Source organism: Dipodomys merriami, unplaced genomic scaffold, assembly GCF_024711535.1.
Source record: "Dipodomys merriami isolate MVZ:Mamm:240054 unplaced genomic scaffold, mDipMer1.0.p SCAF_72, whole genome shotgun sequence".
Lineage (NCBI taxonomy): Eukaryota > Metazoa > Chordata > Mammalia > Rodentia > Heteromyidae > Dipodomys > Dipodomys merriami.
Genome location: NW_027206313.1, coordinates 1,742,097 through 1,758,737, shown reverse-complemented (window position 1 = coordinate 1,758,737; position 16,641 = coordinate 1,742,097). Strand labels below are relative to the sequence as shown.

The window sequence follows — 16,641 nt, the reverse complement described above, 5'->3', positions numbered from 1 at the left end:
TTACTCCATGTATCAGCATTCTGAGAGTTGGACTGAGCATATCCGTAAGTAAAGTTATTTTGTTTAAATGATTTATTTAGTTGTTGTTAATGTCTGAATTCCACATATGTCAGTAAATATAACGGCAGTTTCATTTCCTTCACATTTGATCATTTTTTATTTCTGCCTTCTGTAAACTTCTGTCAGAAGGGTAAATTTGTTCAGGTCACAGTTTAAATTTGAAATTTCATTTTGGTTAGGTGCCAGGGAGATTTGTGGGTGATACGGTGCTCTATGTGTAAGCATACTGTAATTCTTCCGTGTTGTTAACACGTGATTAGACCTATATAAAACATAATTTTCAGTTTACTCAGTAACCTTCAACCTCTAACATGTTTAGTGTCATTTAGAAAGTACTTTTCTCACTTAGTAAAGGCTACTTGAGCAGGCGAAACAAATTTGCCCCTTGGAAAAATCTGACTTTCTCATCTTCAGCTATCGTATTAAGTCTTGTGATTGACTACTTCAGCCGGAAGAGTAGAGAGTTCAGGCCTGTTCTCTTTACTCCTTTTGAGTTAACGTTCTTTTTGTATTTCACTTGCTTGTGGATTGTATGCTTACTTATGATTCTGAATTGCCTGTTGAGGAGTCTAGTTTGAGGTGTGTGTTGTGTGCATGTTTGTTTGAATTCAGAGCCTCTCACTCTACCTTAGCTTTTTTCACTCAAGGCTGATGCTCTACTGCTTGAGTCACACCTCCATTTCTGACTATTTGCTGATCAGTTGGAGATGAGTCTCAAGGATTTGTCTGCATGGGCAGGCTTTGAACTTTGATCTTCAGATCTCAGCCTCCTGAGAAGCTTGTATCATTAGGTTTGAACCACTGGCACTTAGGTCTGAGTTTTGTTTTTTTTTTTTCCTTCAAAGTAACAGTTGTTTTTATCTTGACCTTAGAAGTTCTGCATATTTGCCGGGCGCTGGTGGCTCACGCCTGTAATCCTAGCTACTCAGGAGGCTGAGATCTGAGGATCTCGGTTCAAAGCCAGCCCGGGCAGGAGAGACCATGAGACTCCTATCTCCAATAAACCACCAGAAAACCGGAAGTGGCGCTGTAGCTCAAGTGGTAGAGCACTCGCCTTGAGCCGAAGAGCTAAGGGACAGTGCCCAGGCCCAGAGTTCAAGCCCCACGACCGACCAAAAAAAAAAAAAATAAAAAGTTCTGCATATTTATTGTAAAGCACTAAGATGTACACAGAATTAGAAATGCTAATAAAATGTCCACAAGTCTGAAATAGTTAAGATTCCCATGAGAATAATTTCATTCTCATCAGCCTGTTGTTCTTTGGGTCTACATGATTACATAAAAACTGAACTTTTAGGGGCTGGGAAGGTGGCTCAGTGGTAGAGTGCTTGCCTTGCATGCATGAGGCCCTGGGTTCAATTCCTCAGCACCACATATGCAGAAAAAGCCGCAAGTGGCGCTGTGGCTCAAGTGGTAGAGCGCTAGCCTTGAGCTGAAGAGCTGAGGGACAGCACTTAGGCCCAGAGTTCAGGCCCCACAACCGGCAAAAAAAGCAAAACAAAAAACTGGACTTTTACTGTTTTATTTTATTAAAGTATTGTGAAATTGTTTTGCATGTTTTAAAATACATCTTAATGATAGAAGAGCCTGTTTATTAGATATATCCTCTTCCATTTAAACTGTTTTTTAGCTATAGATAGATAGGTAGATAGTAGATAGATATGTTGATTTTTTATTATTTGTACTATTATAGACTTTTTTGCTATTAAATACTTAACAGTTTATGTAGAACATGGATTTTGAAACTTGATAAAGTTTTAGATTGGTGGTACTTACATATTTTCACATTTGTCATGATTTAGTGTTTTTACAAAATGTTATTTTGGGGCTGGGAAGGTGGCTCAGTGGTAGAGCGCTTGCCTTGCATGCCTGAGGCCCTGGGTTCGATTCTTCAGCACCACATAAGAAAAAAGCCGGAAGTGGCGCTGTGGCTCAAGTGGTAGAGCACTAGCCTTGAGCTGAAGAGCTGAGGGACAGTGCCCAAGCCCAGAGTTCAGGCCCCACGACCGGACCAAAAAAACCCAAAATGTTATTTTGCTTTGCAGAAATTTTGAAAGTTATTATAGAGATGTTTTTACCTCATATGAACCACCTAACACTGGAACAAGCTTTCTTTTCACAAGTGTTACCAAAGGTATAGTATGCTTATCTTAATCTACATGTTATAAAGTTTGTTAAAGCCTAGCCTTAGTTTTTTTTAAAAATTTATAATTATGGTTCTTTCTTTAAATCAAACAAAATAAAAATAAGTAGTAAAAATAGATGGGATGTGAGATTATAATGGTGTTCGTTTGATCATTGGGTGATAAAATATAACATTTTTCAAATCCTTCACTAAATTGATGGGTCCTTTATTAATTTACATTATTTATGATTGCCTTTAAATATACTTACATTTTAAGCTTTTAATGCAAATATGGAATGGGAAGTTAGCAAAGTCACTTTGTTTTATATTCTCTGTAATACATAATGGTTAAATAGAGCCAAAATTTATTAAAGTTTTGAAAGAAGAAAAGCTGGAATATTTGTAAGCTCAAGTAACTAAGAGAAAACATGAACTCACAGACTGCATTGTTACTGTTTTAGATGTATGTGTCTTTTTTAAGTGGAGGGAACTAAAGTTATTTTGGTGTCAAAATAAAATTATTTAGGATAACTTGTCTTTTACTAAGGCAGATTTCTAAGTTTACCTTTTAGTCATCAGAATCCCTTTTGCTTAGTCACTTGATTATTTGCTCTGTGAACATTTCTTAGAACCTTTTCATTACTACCAGAAAAACATCTAGCTATTAGTGAAAGCTGAGATGTGAGTGTTAACGGGTCTTTTTAAAATTACATTTGATCTTACAGTTAACTTTTTAGACAAAAAGTTTAGTTGTGAGATTACATGCTGTAGTCCTAATTTAAGAAGGGTATCTTGAATTGGTCAGAAAAGCAAAGTAGTCAGAATAGATTATTCATTATAAATTATGACCACTAGCAGAAAGTAGCTTTGTAAATGCCCACATGAATTCTGATTAAGATGAATTATTTGTATTTTTTGCATCTGCAAATGAACTGAGTGATTTTATTAACTATTAGTGGTGTTATTAAATAGGCTGAAATAATAGAAATGTACATTTCTTCCCAAGGCTTAATTTAGGGACTGTGTTGTAGAAAACTTTAATTAATATTTTTTAACCTAATTGGCTGTAGTTGTTAAGCTAGACAATGAGTGGTTGCTACTAATGTAAAGTCAAGTCAACCTATTGTGCTTTTTTTTCTTTAAACATTTATCTTTATTATTCTAGTCATTTGTATTACTATTTATAAATATAAGTCATTCCTATGATTTCCCCCCCCCCCATAGACTGTAAAGTTATTTGATGACATGATATATGAATTAACCAGTCAAGCTGGAGGTCTGTCAAGCCAAAATTTAGAAATCCAGACCACTCTGAGGAATATTTTACAAGTAAGTTCAATGTACTAGAAAGGGAGAAAGAGCAGCTGAGTAAGCTGTCTCTATACCTGTAGTCCTAGCACTTGGGTGGCTGAGGCGGGAGGTTTGCAGGTTTTAGGCCAGCCTAGGCTAGATAGTGACACAACCCTCTTTTTTTTTTTTTTTTGTCAGTTGTGGGGCCTGAACTCTGGGCCTGGGCGCTGTCCCTCAGCTCTTCAGCTCAAGGCAAGCACTCTACTACTTAAGCCATATCGCCACATGCAGTTTTCTGAGTGGTTTAATCGGAGATAAGAGTCTCACGGAATTTTCTGCCCGGGCTGGGCAGAAAATTTTTGAACTGCAATCCTCAGATCTCAGCTTCCTGAGTAGCTGGGATGACAGGCATGAGCCACTGGTGCCCAGCAATGTGAAACTCTTCTTTTTAAGTAAATAAACAATTTTTATCCTGTTGATAAATGCCATGTATTTTTGGAATAAATGTGATGACTTAAAATGAATATAGAAAGATGAATTCTGAGTTCTTTTATACATTTTCATAGTAGGTATATACCTGCTTTCCTATGAAAAAAGGAAAAATAACAAGATAGTACCCTACCTGCAGTTTGAAGGCGTATATGTAGAATGCTTGCAGTATGCGTTGAAGTGTGGGTTAGGCTTTCAAATTGCTAGCCAGTGGGTTTAACATTTGTGGTTCTGTGAAAAGAGAAGAGTTTTGTTCACTGCTGTGCCCCTAGCACACAGCATATTGTTGGATATCTCTTTTAGTGTACACAGAAACTTACATTTAGAATGAAACATCTTATTTCCAGACGATGGTACAGGTCTTGGAAGTTCTTACAGGATGTGTTCAGCATGTCTGCGCCACCCAGGAATCAGTCGTTCTAGAAAAAATTCATAGTCTCCCTTCTTCTGTCCTTCATGTAATCAGAAGTACATTTGTACATTGTAAGGTAAGTAATAGGTCTAAATAAGTAGTTTAGTTTCAGTGGCAAAGTGCCAACTAAAATAGAAAAATAAGTGATTAAAGTGTAGTCCTAAAGAGTGGCCCCTTAATTAAGGGCTGTTTTGTTCTATCTTATTTGTATGTAATCACAGAAGTACTGTAGTCTTTGTGTCATATAGTCTTTGTGTTTCCTCACCTTAATGAGTAAGTGCTTGAACTTTGTTCTACAGAGGGAAGTTAACCCTTAGTCATCTCTACATTACTGAAGTAGCTTTAATGCACAAAAGCTTGGTTAAGAATTTATAGGGCATAGGCAGTTTTGATATTTACATTTGTTGAGGAAATTAAAAATACTAATTAATAATTTTACTTGGTGACTGTGCTAAAATGCCATACACTTACTCTTTTTGTCTTAATTCTGTATTTGAAAGATCATGAAAATGAGAGATCATTTTACACATGCTTAATCTCTATAAAAATTACATGAAACAGTTATGCACTAAAACCAGGTGTTTTAATATGTAGTTTGGTTAAAAGTGTTACATTTATGATCTCTGATAGAATGAGTTAAACTAAATTTGGCTCTTGAGCTTTTTATAAGGCTTACATTTGCTCTTATTTTTACATTTTTGTGATCAGAACAGTGAATCTGTGTATTCTGGACGTTTGCACCTAGTGTCGGACCTTCTCCAGGCTCTTTTCAAGGAAGCTTACTCTCTTCAAAAGCAGCTGATGGAATTGGTGGACGCAGTTTTGCTGGACCCATCAGTAGATTCAAATGGTGATATTTTGGATATGGTAATAGGTGAGTGAAGGAAACTTGCTGTTTACAATATTGTTTCTAGTGATTCACGATGTCTGTTCAGTAGTGGGTAAGTGTCCAGCTTTTTAAGTGTAAAACTTTTTGGTTCTTTACTACACATTTACGTAAGCTTTAACAAAGCAAGCTCTGCTACTTTGTGCTCTATAACATAGTCCATGTACTGAGATAGTAGTTTTCAGATTTTTTTTACCGTAACTCATAGCAAGAAATCTGGTCCCCAACATTTGGTGTTCTGTGGGTGATGTCTGAAGCAATTAGAAGTATGTTCTTAGAACCAATCACATGTTGACCTGGGCAAGTCTGTCATTCACATGAGGTGACTTGCTAAGGCAGAAGGTCTGGTGTGAGGCGTTAGGCATTCACTGACTTCATCCAAGTTTGGGAAGCACTTGGAGTTTTTCCCTTAGGGGACAATAACAAGGGATATTGGCACTGAAATTGGCTTTCTGCTATTCAAATGCTTCTCAGCTCTGACAAATACTCTTATTGTGCTTGAGCCATCATTGAGTGGTTAAGTCTCTTTGGTCATCAAATTACGCCTGGCAGCCAAAAGTCCAGTGGCTGGGCCCCCTTTTCCTAGGGGACTTGTGACATATACATTGTTAGTGGCCATTGAGGGTCCATGAAGTTTAACATTTGGAATGATAGCCCAAGGGTTTGGCTGCGTCTTTTGGGGCGGATGGTAACGTTCTTTCTCGTTGGGCAAGGTGGTTCTAGGAGTCCAGTGGGCGGGCTGTGCTGTGTTTGGGGGCTTACAGTTTGATTCTTGATCTTGGTGCTTGACGTGACCTTGTCTGGTTTGGTGCCTTCTGTTGCTGAATTCGTTTCAGCAGCCTAGATTTCAGCAGCTGTGGTCTCAATTGGGGACTCTCATCTTCTTGCCTGCTCTTGCTGATCAAGGTGACTTTGTACTCTTGTCTTTTTTGGCTGTAGAATGAAACGTAGTTTTGAATTTAAGAAAGCTGTCCATAAATGGGCAACTCTTTAGGCCCCTTGTTGGTGTTTGAGGTGGCCTGGCGTCGTTCAGTGTCCTGTGCTTTCAGCTTACCCTGATATCAAGAGGTTCAGCAGTTTTTTGGGTCTCAAGTCACATGATTCATTCTTGGTGACCTCTGTCTCTTTTGAGTGTCAAGTTGAATCGCAGAGCCTTGGTGACCTCTGCTTTGGTGCAGGGCTCAAGTCGAGTTGCACTGTGTTGGTGACCTTTGAGGCCGCCTGACCCTGGCGTGGTTTAATCTTTCCAGCTGCTGACACTGCTCAGCAGCCAGTTCCCGTGGGCCTTCCCTTCAGCTTTGGGGTAGAGATGTTCACCCAGTAGATGGCACCCTGGGGCTCTGTTCCCACTGCTTGGGTCCACAGTGGTTGGACATTTGTCATCATTGGTCATTCAGAAGCCTCTCCTCTGCCATACAAACAAACCTCAGTGGGGGGGTGGGAGGGAGGCTCTGTTCCAGAATATGCTGTTGGTAGTCCGTGAGGGTCTGAGCAGATTATCATTCTCTGTGGCCAAAATAGGAGCCCCAGTGGATGGTTCTCTGGGTGTTCCATCCTCCACTGTCTGGTTGGATCTTTACCATTGTTCCTCTAGGAGGGTCTGTGCAGATGACCTTCCTTCCTGACAGCAATGACCCCCAGTGGATGGTGGTCTTGGGACTCTGCCCTCCACTTGGGGGCCTGCAGTACTTACTACTGTGCCACTTCTGGTTTTCTGAGTGGTTTTTATTGGAGATAAGAGTCTCATGGCCTTTCCTGCCTGAGCTGGCTTTGAACGGCGATCCTCAGATCTCAGCCTCCTGAGGAGCTAGGATGACAGGCGTGAGCCACTGGCACCCAGCTTTATTCCTATCTTTATTGCACCACAGTCCCTACCCCTAGTTGGTTACTAACAGCAAATCTTAGATATCTTGTCAGTTCATTCAATAAATACTTTTTCGTATGTCTGCATTGAGAGCCTGTTGAGAACTGCTTGAGAACTGAAAAACTGGAACAACAGCAGGAAAGGGGATTTGGAGGCAAAAAGAATAGTGGATTCAGCAGCTCTGGCCCCTACCCAGCTCCCCAGTGGGGCAGCAGCAGGCCCAGGCCGCGGCTCCCCTGCCTGGGAAGACCAGATGCCATAGCTGGCCCAGCCCAGAGGCTCAGGGAACAGAAACTAAAGGGGCTCAAGCGGTGCCGGTGGCCCCATCAGGAGACAGGCCTGCAGGACCACGCTCTTCTCACTACCTTGCTTGACTCTCTGCACTGTGCCGGCCTGGGAGCTGCTTGCTCTTCATTATCTATTTTAATTGAATCAAATCCTGAAATATTCATTTGAACTTTCTAGAACCAGGGTTTGGACTTAGGGCCTTGTGCTTAGCTCAGCTTGTTTGTTAGTGGCTGATACTCTGCCACTTGAGCCATGCTTCCAGCCCACATTTTTGCAGGTTATTTTGGAGCTGCAGTCTTGAGAGCTTTTCTGCCCAGGCTGGCTTTAAACCATGATCCTCTGATCTCAGCCTCCTGAGATACTTTTAAATATAGGAGAAACAGCCCATAGGACATTTGAATATCCTAAGAGCTCTGTTATCTCTCTTTGTAGTTATCCATTCATTGTTGGACATCTGCTCTGTTATTTCCAGTATGGATCAAGCATTTCATGCCAATACGTGGAAGTTTATAATTAAGTAAGTTTATTCATTTTTAGTTTTGTGGGGTTTTAAAGTTTTTTTTTATGTTTAGTATCAGGACTTTAAAAACTCAGGGCCTAGCACTCTTGCTTGACGCTATCAGTCACAGCAGGCACCCCAGTCCATTTGAGCCATGCTTCCAGTCCAGCTTTCTCTAATTGGTGATACGGTCTTGAGGATTTTTCTGCCTGGTCTGCCTTTGACCCTTGATCCCAAGATCTCAGCCTCTTGAGTAGCTAGCATTGCAGGTTTTAGCCACTAGTGCCTGACTAGTTTTTACTTCCTATAACATGTTTTCTGTAGCCTGCATCCTGATTATTCATGTTTCCTTAAATGATTCTTGACACGTTGTATGTGGATGTGTGTAGCTACTGTTTGGTAAGCCAGCTGTCCTACCTATAGTCCCAAACCAAGCTGGACTTCTTTATTCTCATACTCCTAAAATGGGGCAGAGGATGGGAATGCCTGTGTAGTTAGCTAGATATGAAATAGTTATCTGTGGACCAGATTATGCCTGTATCACTTGCCTTCTGTAGTTATCTGTGGACCAGATTATGCCTGTATCACTTGCCTTCTGCTACTGTTGTTTAATCCTCTATCAAGTATCCTGTTTCTAAGCTTAGGTAAATTAGTAAATACTGTAGAGCTGTAATGTAATTCCTTCCTTATGTTTATTAAATAATAAATATAAATATTAAATAATAAGTAAGATTAGACTTAAGAATAATCTTATTTATAAAGTAATTTTCACTTTCTGAATCCCGGTAGCTAGGTTTGTACGTGTGTATCACCCATCATGCCTAAATTGTTTTGTTGAAATGGAGTCTTACTAGTATTTTTTTGCTGTGTTGGCTTCAAGCCATGATTGACATGTCTCTCCTGATTTCTGCTTCAGTGTAGCAGAATTATAGGCATAAACCCCATCATGCCCTGCCTCAGAGTGGTCCTTTTAATAAGTAAATCAGATCGTGTCATTATGCTACTTAAAAGCTATCCTATTGTACCAGGATTTTAGGTTGTAACAACCTAAAAACCTCTCTGAACCTTGCTTCAATCACTAGCCTATCTCATGATAGTCTCAAGCACGTAAAATTCTCCTTTCCCTGCATTTTTGACTGCTTTTCTCTCTCTCCTTCTGTACATGCTGCTTACTGCTGTTTACATTTCAGTTCTCAGCTTCAGGGTTATCTTTATGACAGTATATTCTTTGAAAACCTGACTTTCAGAATAAGATTAAGTCCCTAATTGTAGCATTTAGACTTTTGCATCTTAGCATTTACCACACTGTAATAATTATTCTTGCAGTTATTTCACACTCATACAGATAGGGCAGAGATGGTGTTCATTTGTGTTCTTAGCGCCAGGGCCTGACAGAATGTCCGGAATGGAGTGAGCTCAGCTGATACTTGACACGGGGAAATGAAACATTGGGTACTAACTTAAATACATTCAGGTGCTTCAGAAATAAAATGTATCACCTTGAATATAAGTGTACTGTAAAGATATTGTCTTGAGTTATTGGTTGTGTTACTTGTAGTGATTTTTTTGTTTTCTTTTTTATTTAGGCAGAGCCTTAAGCACCAGTCACTTGTAAAGAACCAATTGAAACACAAAGATATAATTTCTAGTTTATGCGAAGACATTCTGTTTTCCTTCCATTCTTGTTTACAGTTGGCTGAACAGATGACACAGTCAGAATCACAGGTAAATTTGGCTAATAGCACTAGAAATAATTCTTAGTTCCTTTGCAGTTATCTAATTACACTTGAATATATGGATCACTGTACTGAAGAATAGTAAATAATTTGTAGGGTTATTTATGGTTGATAATTGTATTTTATTCAGAACATTTCATTAATTTGTTTTTATCACCTCCAGAGTTTATATATCTCTCATCATGGTTGCTCAAGGCATTCTCCTGAGATGTAAAAAATTTTTTTTTTTCTAATAGGTCTTTCTGATAGCCACAGTCAAAGACAAAAATATCTTTATTGCAATCTTTAGTGATACCTGTGTGTACGTGTATATCAGTTTTTTGAAACTGGTATGTACTTATTTATATTCTGACTTCAAGAAGTCAGTGTTGAATTGGTGTCTTGTTTGTAAAACAGGTAAGTGTTCTAAAAGTCTGTAAAAGGTGGACAGTTACAGCTCATTTTCCTATAACAATTACTTTTTGTTCTCAGACTGGTGCTCTAATTTTATTTAAACAGCCCTAGGTTAACTACTTAGGGCCTACTAGCCGTATGTAATCACGTGAGTGGGAAATGAGTTGGAAATTTCTTCCTAGAATAGGGACTATTCAATCTCTCTTGTGAACCTGCAAGATGGTACAGATTCATTTATGTCTGTATTCTTCTCCACCAAGCAGCTGTGGGAATTGAAGCATAGAAATTCATCCAGGCCTAAAACTTGTGGTTGGCAACTCTAGGAGTAGAGATAATCAGGAAGGACTGAGCGTAGCTGGGGGTAGAACTTTGAGAAGAGTTCTGGAAGTGCGAAGAAGTGAGGAATTGTGTTAGAAAGCGGCTAGCTTTTTCCTTTCACAGCTGTTCCTTTTCTCTTGTCTGTTCTACCTTTAGATCTCTTTCAGCAAGGTTCCCTCAGCTGGCTGAAAAGGGAAGGTTACTTGACCCTTGCAGAGAGGTTGTTCCCTTCTTTGTCCTGTGATCTGTGTCGTCAACATCTCACTTAGTAACTTCCTTTTTGCCTATCTTGATACTACACATTCTGTAGCTAGTATGTAGAAAATAAGATTAGTTGATAATTTCTTGGACAAAAGGAGGCAGAGGAAGCCCAAGGAACAATACAGTCTGTAGTGCCAAGAGAAAACTGGAGTCAGGAGCGTACTAGCCAGAATGGTTTATTGTGCAGTTTATATTAACTGTATAAAAAATCAAAGAATTTAATTTAAAAGTTTCCTAACTAGCCAAATTCTCATGTTTTTGATCATTGTGCGAATTTGAATCTGACAATCAGTTGAAACAACTTAGTTTGTATACTTTAAATTCTGATTAGTAATGTCTTTGCTACTCACTACGTATATTTAGGACATTTTCCAAACAATTTTCACTTTGTCTTAATGTATTTGGACTTTAGAATAAAGTACATTAAATTAGGTCATTTATAGATAATCACTTTTCAATTTTTAATGGAAGTCAGAATGAAGTGTTGTATTCATTTAGTGCATCATTAACATATTTTGATTACGTTTTATTAGAGTTTCGCTGTATCTGAACAAAATCAAACATGCTCAACATTAAGGGATTTTTTTTGGGGGGGGTGTCTGGTCGTGGGGCCTGAACTCTGGGCCTGGGCGCTATCCCTCAGCTCTTCAGCTCAAGGCTAGCACTCTACCACTTGAGCCATAGCGCCACTTCCGACTTTTTCCTTTTTGCTTATGTGGTGCTGAGGAATCGAACCCAGGGCCTCAGGCATGCAAGGCAAGCGTTCTGCCACTGAGCCACCTTCCCAGCCCCAACGGATTTTTTAGAATAAAATAATGCACACAATTAGAGAACATTTATCAATGTAATTTAACTTTATGACAGTACTTTAAAGCTTTTAATCTGTCTTTGAGCTTTTTATGTCCATGACAGTATATCTACCCTATTCTCTTTAGTAGTTGTTTGTAATTATATTATATGCAAATAGCAGAAATGTACTAAGTCACTGTCCATGTGCTGGACAGTTGGGTCATTTTAGCTTTCATGATATAAAAAACTTTGTATAACATACCTGTGTTAGTATTTGTGTTTGCAAGATAAAGTTCCAGAAATTGAATTGCTATTTAGTCAAGGAATTTTATACTTTAGTTCTTGATAAAAATAAAGTTGTTTTATTCTTCTGCCAATTATTAAAGAAAGCATTTATTCCTCTACTTTCCAGCTTAGGGATAGTGTATACTGTTTGGTTTTAATCTTTATTAGCTTTCGTGCTTTCTCTCTCCAAAAGATAGGTAATTAGTTTGTAATTTGGACTTCTTCAGTATTAATTGATGGCTTGGATTTTTTTCTTTTTAATTTCTTTTAACTATTTTCTTTAATATATCAGGATCTGGGGTTTTTGTTTTGTTTTTAATTTTTAGCTATTAACCTGATTCTTATATAGTAGAGAATGATAATGGATTATTTAAATTTCACTTTCAAGTCAACTCTTAAAGACCATTCACTTCTTTTTCTGTGGTAAGTTACTGTTACTTTCACTAATACAGGATTAACTATTTGAAATGGCTCTGTTGTCCTTTAGTATTTGTATTGCTTAACCAGTGTACAGAAAATAAATTTTCTTGGAAAATTAAGTGTTTTGGGGAAAAAAATCATCTCATAAGTTTGGCCAATTTCATATTATTTTTATGCTTGCCTATTTCCTTATTTTGAAACAGGATGATGCTGACTACAGATTATTTCAGAAGACACTCAAATTAAGTCGTTTCTTTGCCAACTCCCTGTTGCACTATACTAAGGTAAGGTTTTTTTTAATCATAAAAGTATGCTAAATTATGAATTGTGAATTATCTATTTTTATCAGTGCCAAAGCCAATCTTCTGTATTTATCTTTTTCTGAATTTACTTTTGAGCATCTGATAGATTTTCAAGTAGCTGCCATTATTTTTATTAAATTTTCTGAAAAAATATTAATGTAAATGTAAACAAAATTATTTCTGTAAACATGAATTTTCAGGAAGCAATTGAATTTGTCTTTGAATACTATTCACCCATTATTTCCTTTATATTTCTGAATTCAATCATTTAAATGCTCAAACCCTCGAAACTGTCAATTTTAAGGAAATCTGCCTATTTGGGAGTTATTAGGATGGCAGTAATATTTGATGTTTTATGAACAGAATAAATTTAAGTTGCCCAGGCAGACTGTCAATAAAAGAAGGAGTAATAGATGTTAATGATTTGCAGACATTGATTATTCATGTTTTCTTTTTGACGTTTATTTTTGAAGGAAGAAGGATCTCTGAAGACATTATTATCTTCAGAATTCCAGGGCTGATGCCCTGTCTCTTTCTCATTGCTAAGCTTGGTAGATGGACCAAGTGGTCCTTCTGGGCAGTTACCTCTTAAAGTGGTTGTCTGCTTCTTATCGTTGGTTCTCTGCAGCATGCAAGGTGTATATTCTAGTGGCAGAGATACAGTGTGGGTGGTACGCAGATGGCACATGATGATAGTTACCCATTTGATGCTTGCTTGGTGTGTTGAAGGCACAGCAGGTTTTAAAAGCCAGGGTATTTTAACTTTTTTTTCTTTTTTTTAGTACAAAAGGCTGTCATCGGTGCATATGATGTACTTTGATCAAAGTCACCATCACTCTTTTGTTGTAACCAAACAATTTTAATGGACCTCATACTATTTTTGTATGTGTATGAAGTACTTTGATCATATTCACCCCTCCCCCCTTCATATTCCTCACTCCTTGGTTGATTTAGAGTCCTACATAATCCTTCCATTTTAACTTGATGGCCAGCTTTTTTATCTTAAATCTTTTTTTCTTTTAAGCAAACATTTAAGTATGTATTTATCAAATACTGAAATTTATACATAAGGCAGTGTAATGTTTTATGTAAACAAATATTTACAGATTAAGTTTATATGTGTATAATTTTTTGTGCTACAGGGTTGACCTCAATGCCTCACATTTGCTAAGTAGGCACTAAATTGTTGAGCCACATCTTCAGCCCTATTTGCAGTAGCTATTTTTGAGATAGTGTCTTGCTTCCATGCCTGGACCACACTGCCTATTCTACAGTTTCTGTCAGAGCTGGGATTATAGGCACACTAACATAATCAGCTTCTTCCTACTGAGAGGGGACTCTTGGACCTTGCTGTCAGCACTGGCCTTGAACTTCAGTCCTCTGGTTCTCAGACTTCAAAGTAGACGATTACGGGCAGGCATGAACCATCTAGACCTCCCTACGTAGTCTTAAAGTTTAGTTCTGGATTTAGCTGTTTGGGCATGTGTTTACCTTAAATCTTAAAATTTAGTACAAACCATTACCTTCCAAGAGATATACTGATCATAATGGTGAGGAAATTACGTCTGGGCCTGCAATCCCAGCCTTAATGATTTTTAGCTACGTACTCCAAGTTACTTGATAGCTGACCTTCAGCTTTCTTTTCTATGAAATGGAGATAATAACATAGTACACATAGAGAACTGAAATGCCACTTGATGTTTGTCTAGTTACATACTAGATGCTTGATAACTGATAACCATGGTTATGATGGCAGGAATAACAGTAAAGAGTTGTTGGTACTTAGCCTCAAGTTCCTTTTCATTCTTTCTCACTTAAGATTATTTTTTAAAATGTGTGATATGCAGATAATGGGGGAGAGTATATATTGGAAAATCATGTATTCAAAGAATAAACAGTATTGTTTTATTTTAGGAATTCCATCCTTTCCTCTCTGATTCTTGCTCTGTATTGCACCGGCTATATCTTCAAATATACAGGTAAAAAGAAAGTCTTACAATTTTTAAACTGTCTCAGTACCATTTGTTGCATGTGAAGTTTAAATACATCTTCATTTAAAATAAAATATCAAAGTGGTTTTTCTTAAGGTTGTAGTAAATTTTTGTCTACTTGCCTAAAGTAATTGAATATAGAAGCTTTTGAAGGATAGGTTCCATGTGAGTTTTACTAAACATAGTATTCTTAACTACTTCCTTACACATCAAAAATACGTTAATAAATACATTTACCACAAAGTAGAGACAAAATATTGAATACATATCTGATTGAATAAAGAGTTATTTAGAGCCCAATTACTGAAACATTTGCGTAAAGTTAATCCCCCTTAGCATTAGTGTACTTTATTTCTTATAAAGCTCTTGCTGCTGAAAAACAGTATTGCTTCATAGTAAATGCAATATTCTATTTTAAGTTATCTGTGTACCTGTACTTGGGCTTGTCTTTAGCTCTCCCTCAGCTTTTTCCCTTACAGTAGCATAGCTGGAGCTCTAGTACCTGAGCCACATGTCCATTTCCAGGCTTTGGCTGGCTTTGGGCTGTGATCTGCAGCTCTTAGCCAATTGAGTAGCTAGATTGATAGCTGTGAGCTACCAGCACTGGTATATTTTTTGCATATTTCTACAACAAGGTGTTAGGACACCATTGTAAATGGGTTTTTTGCCTGTCTTTCCAGCAAGCTTCCTCCCAGTCTGTATGCTGCCAGCATTTCCAAAGCACAGCAGGAGGAGGTCGCATGTGCTTTCCTTGTGACACTGGACCCTCTCATCAGCCAGCTTCTCCCACTCCAGTCCTTCATGCAGGCAGTTTTGGATAGTAAATTAGGTAAGTTTCAAAACATTTGATGTTAAATCATTAGTAATTATGATGTGTTAGAAACAGCGTTGTTTCCTTCTTTGTAGTCATTCTTTTTCAAAGTTAAGTTTTAGAATGTTTTTCTATTGAAGCATGTTTTTCATTAAAAAATACATATATATCATTCCTTTAGCCAGGTGCCAGTGGCTCATGCCTATAATCCTAGCTACTCAGAGGCTGAGATTTGAGGATTGATATTCTAAGCCAGCCCCAGCAGAAAAGTCTCCATGAGACTCTTCTGTCCAATTAACCACTCAAAAACCAGAAGTGGAACTGTAGCTCAAAGTGGTAGAGCACTAGCCTTGAGCAAAGGAGCTCAGGGACAGCACCCAAGCCCTGAGTTCTAGCCCCATAACTGGGGGGAAAAAAAAACAATCCTTTAATTTCTTTATAAAAATATCAAAGTTCTGAAAATACTTAGGCTGTATTTTTGCCAGTTTGCTGTAACTTACTGTGTAACCTAATCTCCTGTAAGACCTGCCTTGTGAGCTTCAGTTCCCACAATGCCTGCTCCTGGTGGTTGTCATGGACAAGCTGCCCGCTCAGCCTGAGCACGTGCAGACCCTGTGGTGTACAGAAAACCAAGTTTCCCAAGGCGCTGCCAGGTAACAAACATGTCTATATTTAATTATATTACTGCTGACTTGAATTGCCTTACTGTAGTGGTTGTAAAATTAGGCTTAAGCCAGACATGTTGTGTTCCTATAATTGCACCTGCTTGGGAAGCTGAGACAGCAGGATTTTTTTTTTGGAGTTCAGGAGTTTGGGACTAGCCTGAGCAGCATAATGAAATCCATCTGAAAACAACATGCTTTTTGTTATGTCAGATGTATTAGTAGTTACAGTGACCTAGGTATAAAATTGGTAACATGATAAAAATATTAAGATATTTTTAGTATTTAAATTTTGTGCAATGTTTATTGCCCAGTGGTCATCATTAAAAACAATTATTGACTGTAATAGAGTAGATTGAAGTAGTCACATTAAGGAAAGAGCTTTGATAGGATACTTGAAAGGTGTCTGTCTCCTGGGAAAGTTCACTTGTCTCTCATCTTCCTCGCCAACACCAATCTAGGTTGTAGTTCCAGACTGTGAATTATTGCTGTGCTCCAAGTTTTTTATTCTTCTGTAGCCCATTCTGTCCGTTTCTCCAGCCCTGGCTCTGGACTTCCTTTTCTCCTGCTCAAAAGTGAAGCCTAATGTCAGAGGTCCCAGGTCTGCTTTAAAGCCATCCCACTCCTCAGCTCCTTTCGTTCCTGTCCTCTCCTGCATTGCTAATACAGCTTGCTGCAGTAAGACTGCTCATTTACGTTTGCTTTTATATACAGGCTTTGTTGTCTATACCGATGCATATTTCTCTTTCTCTTTTTAATA

At 38.1% G+C, this 16,641-nt stretch overlaps 1 protein-coding gene across 5 annotated transcripts in view; it reads left to right on the top strand.

Annotated features, from left to right (window-relative positions):
* The window catches only part of LOC138818193 (FIGNL1-interacting regulator of recombination and mitosis-like), a 36,113-nt gene that overhangs the window by 1,127 nt on the left and 18,345 nt on the right, over window positions 1-16,641 (top strand). For 2 of the 5 annotated variants that reach the window (XM_070009148.1, XM_070009147.1), the window contains exons 2-12: window positions 5-44; window positions 2,106-2,194; window positions 3,410-3,514; window positions 4,312-4,452; window positions 5,085-5,250; window positions 7,847-7,931; window positions 9,500-9,638; window positions 12,319-12,399; window positions 14,332-14,396; window positions 15,089-15,237; window positions 15,743-15,872. In XM_070009148.1, the coding sequence (XP_069865249.1) occupies window positions 5-44; window positions 2,106-2,194; window positions 3,410-3,514; window positions 4,312-4,452; window positions 5,085-5,250; window positions 7,847-7,931; window positions 9,500-9,638; window positions 12,319-12,399; window positions 14,332-14,396; window positions 15,089-15,237; window positions 15,743-15,872 (1,190 nt within the window). Of the gene's footprint in view, window positions 1-4; window positions 45-2,105; window positions 2,195-3,409; window positions 3,515-4,311; window positions 4,453-5,084; window positions 5,251-7,846; window positions 7,932-9,499; window positions 9,639-12,318; window positions 12,400-14,331; window positions 14,397-15,088; window positions 15,238-15,742; window positions 15,873-16,641 lie in introns of those variants that run through there. The other 3 variants (XM_070009150.1, XM_070009151.1, XM_070009152.1) reach the window with 2 other exon arrangements.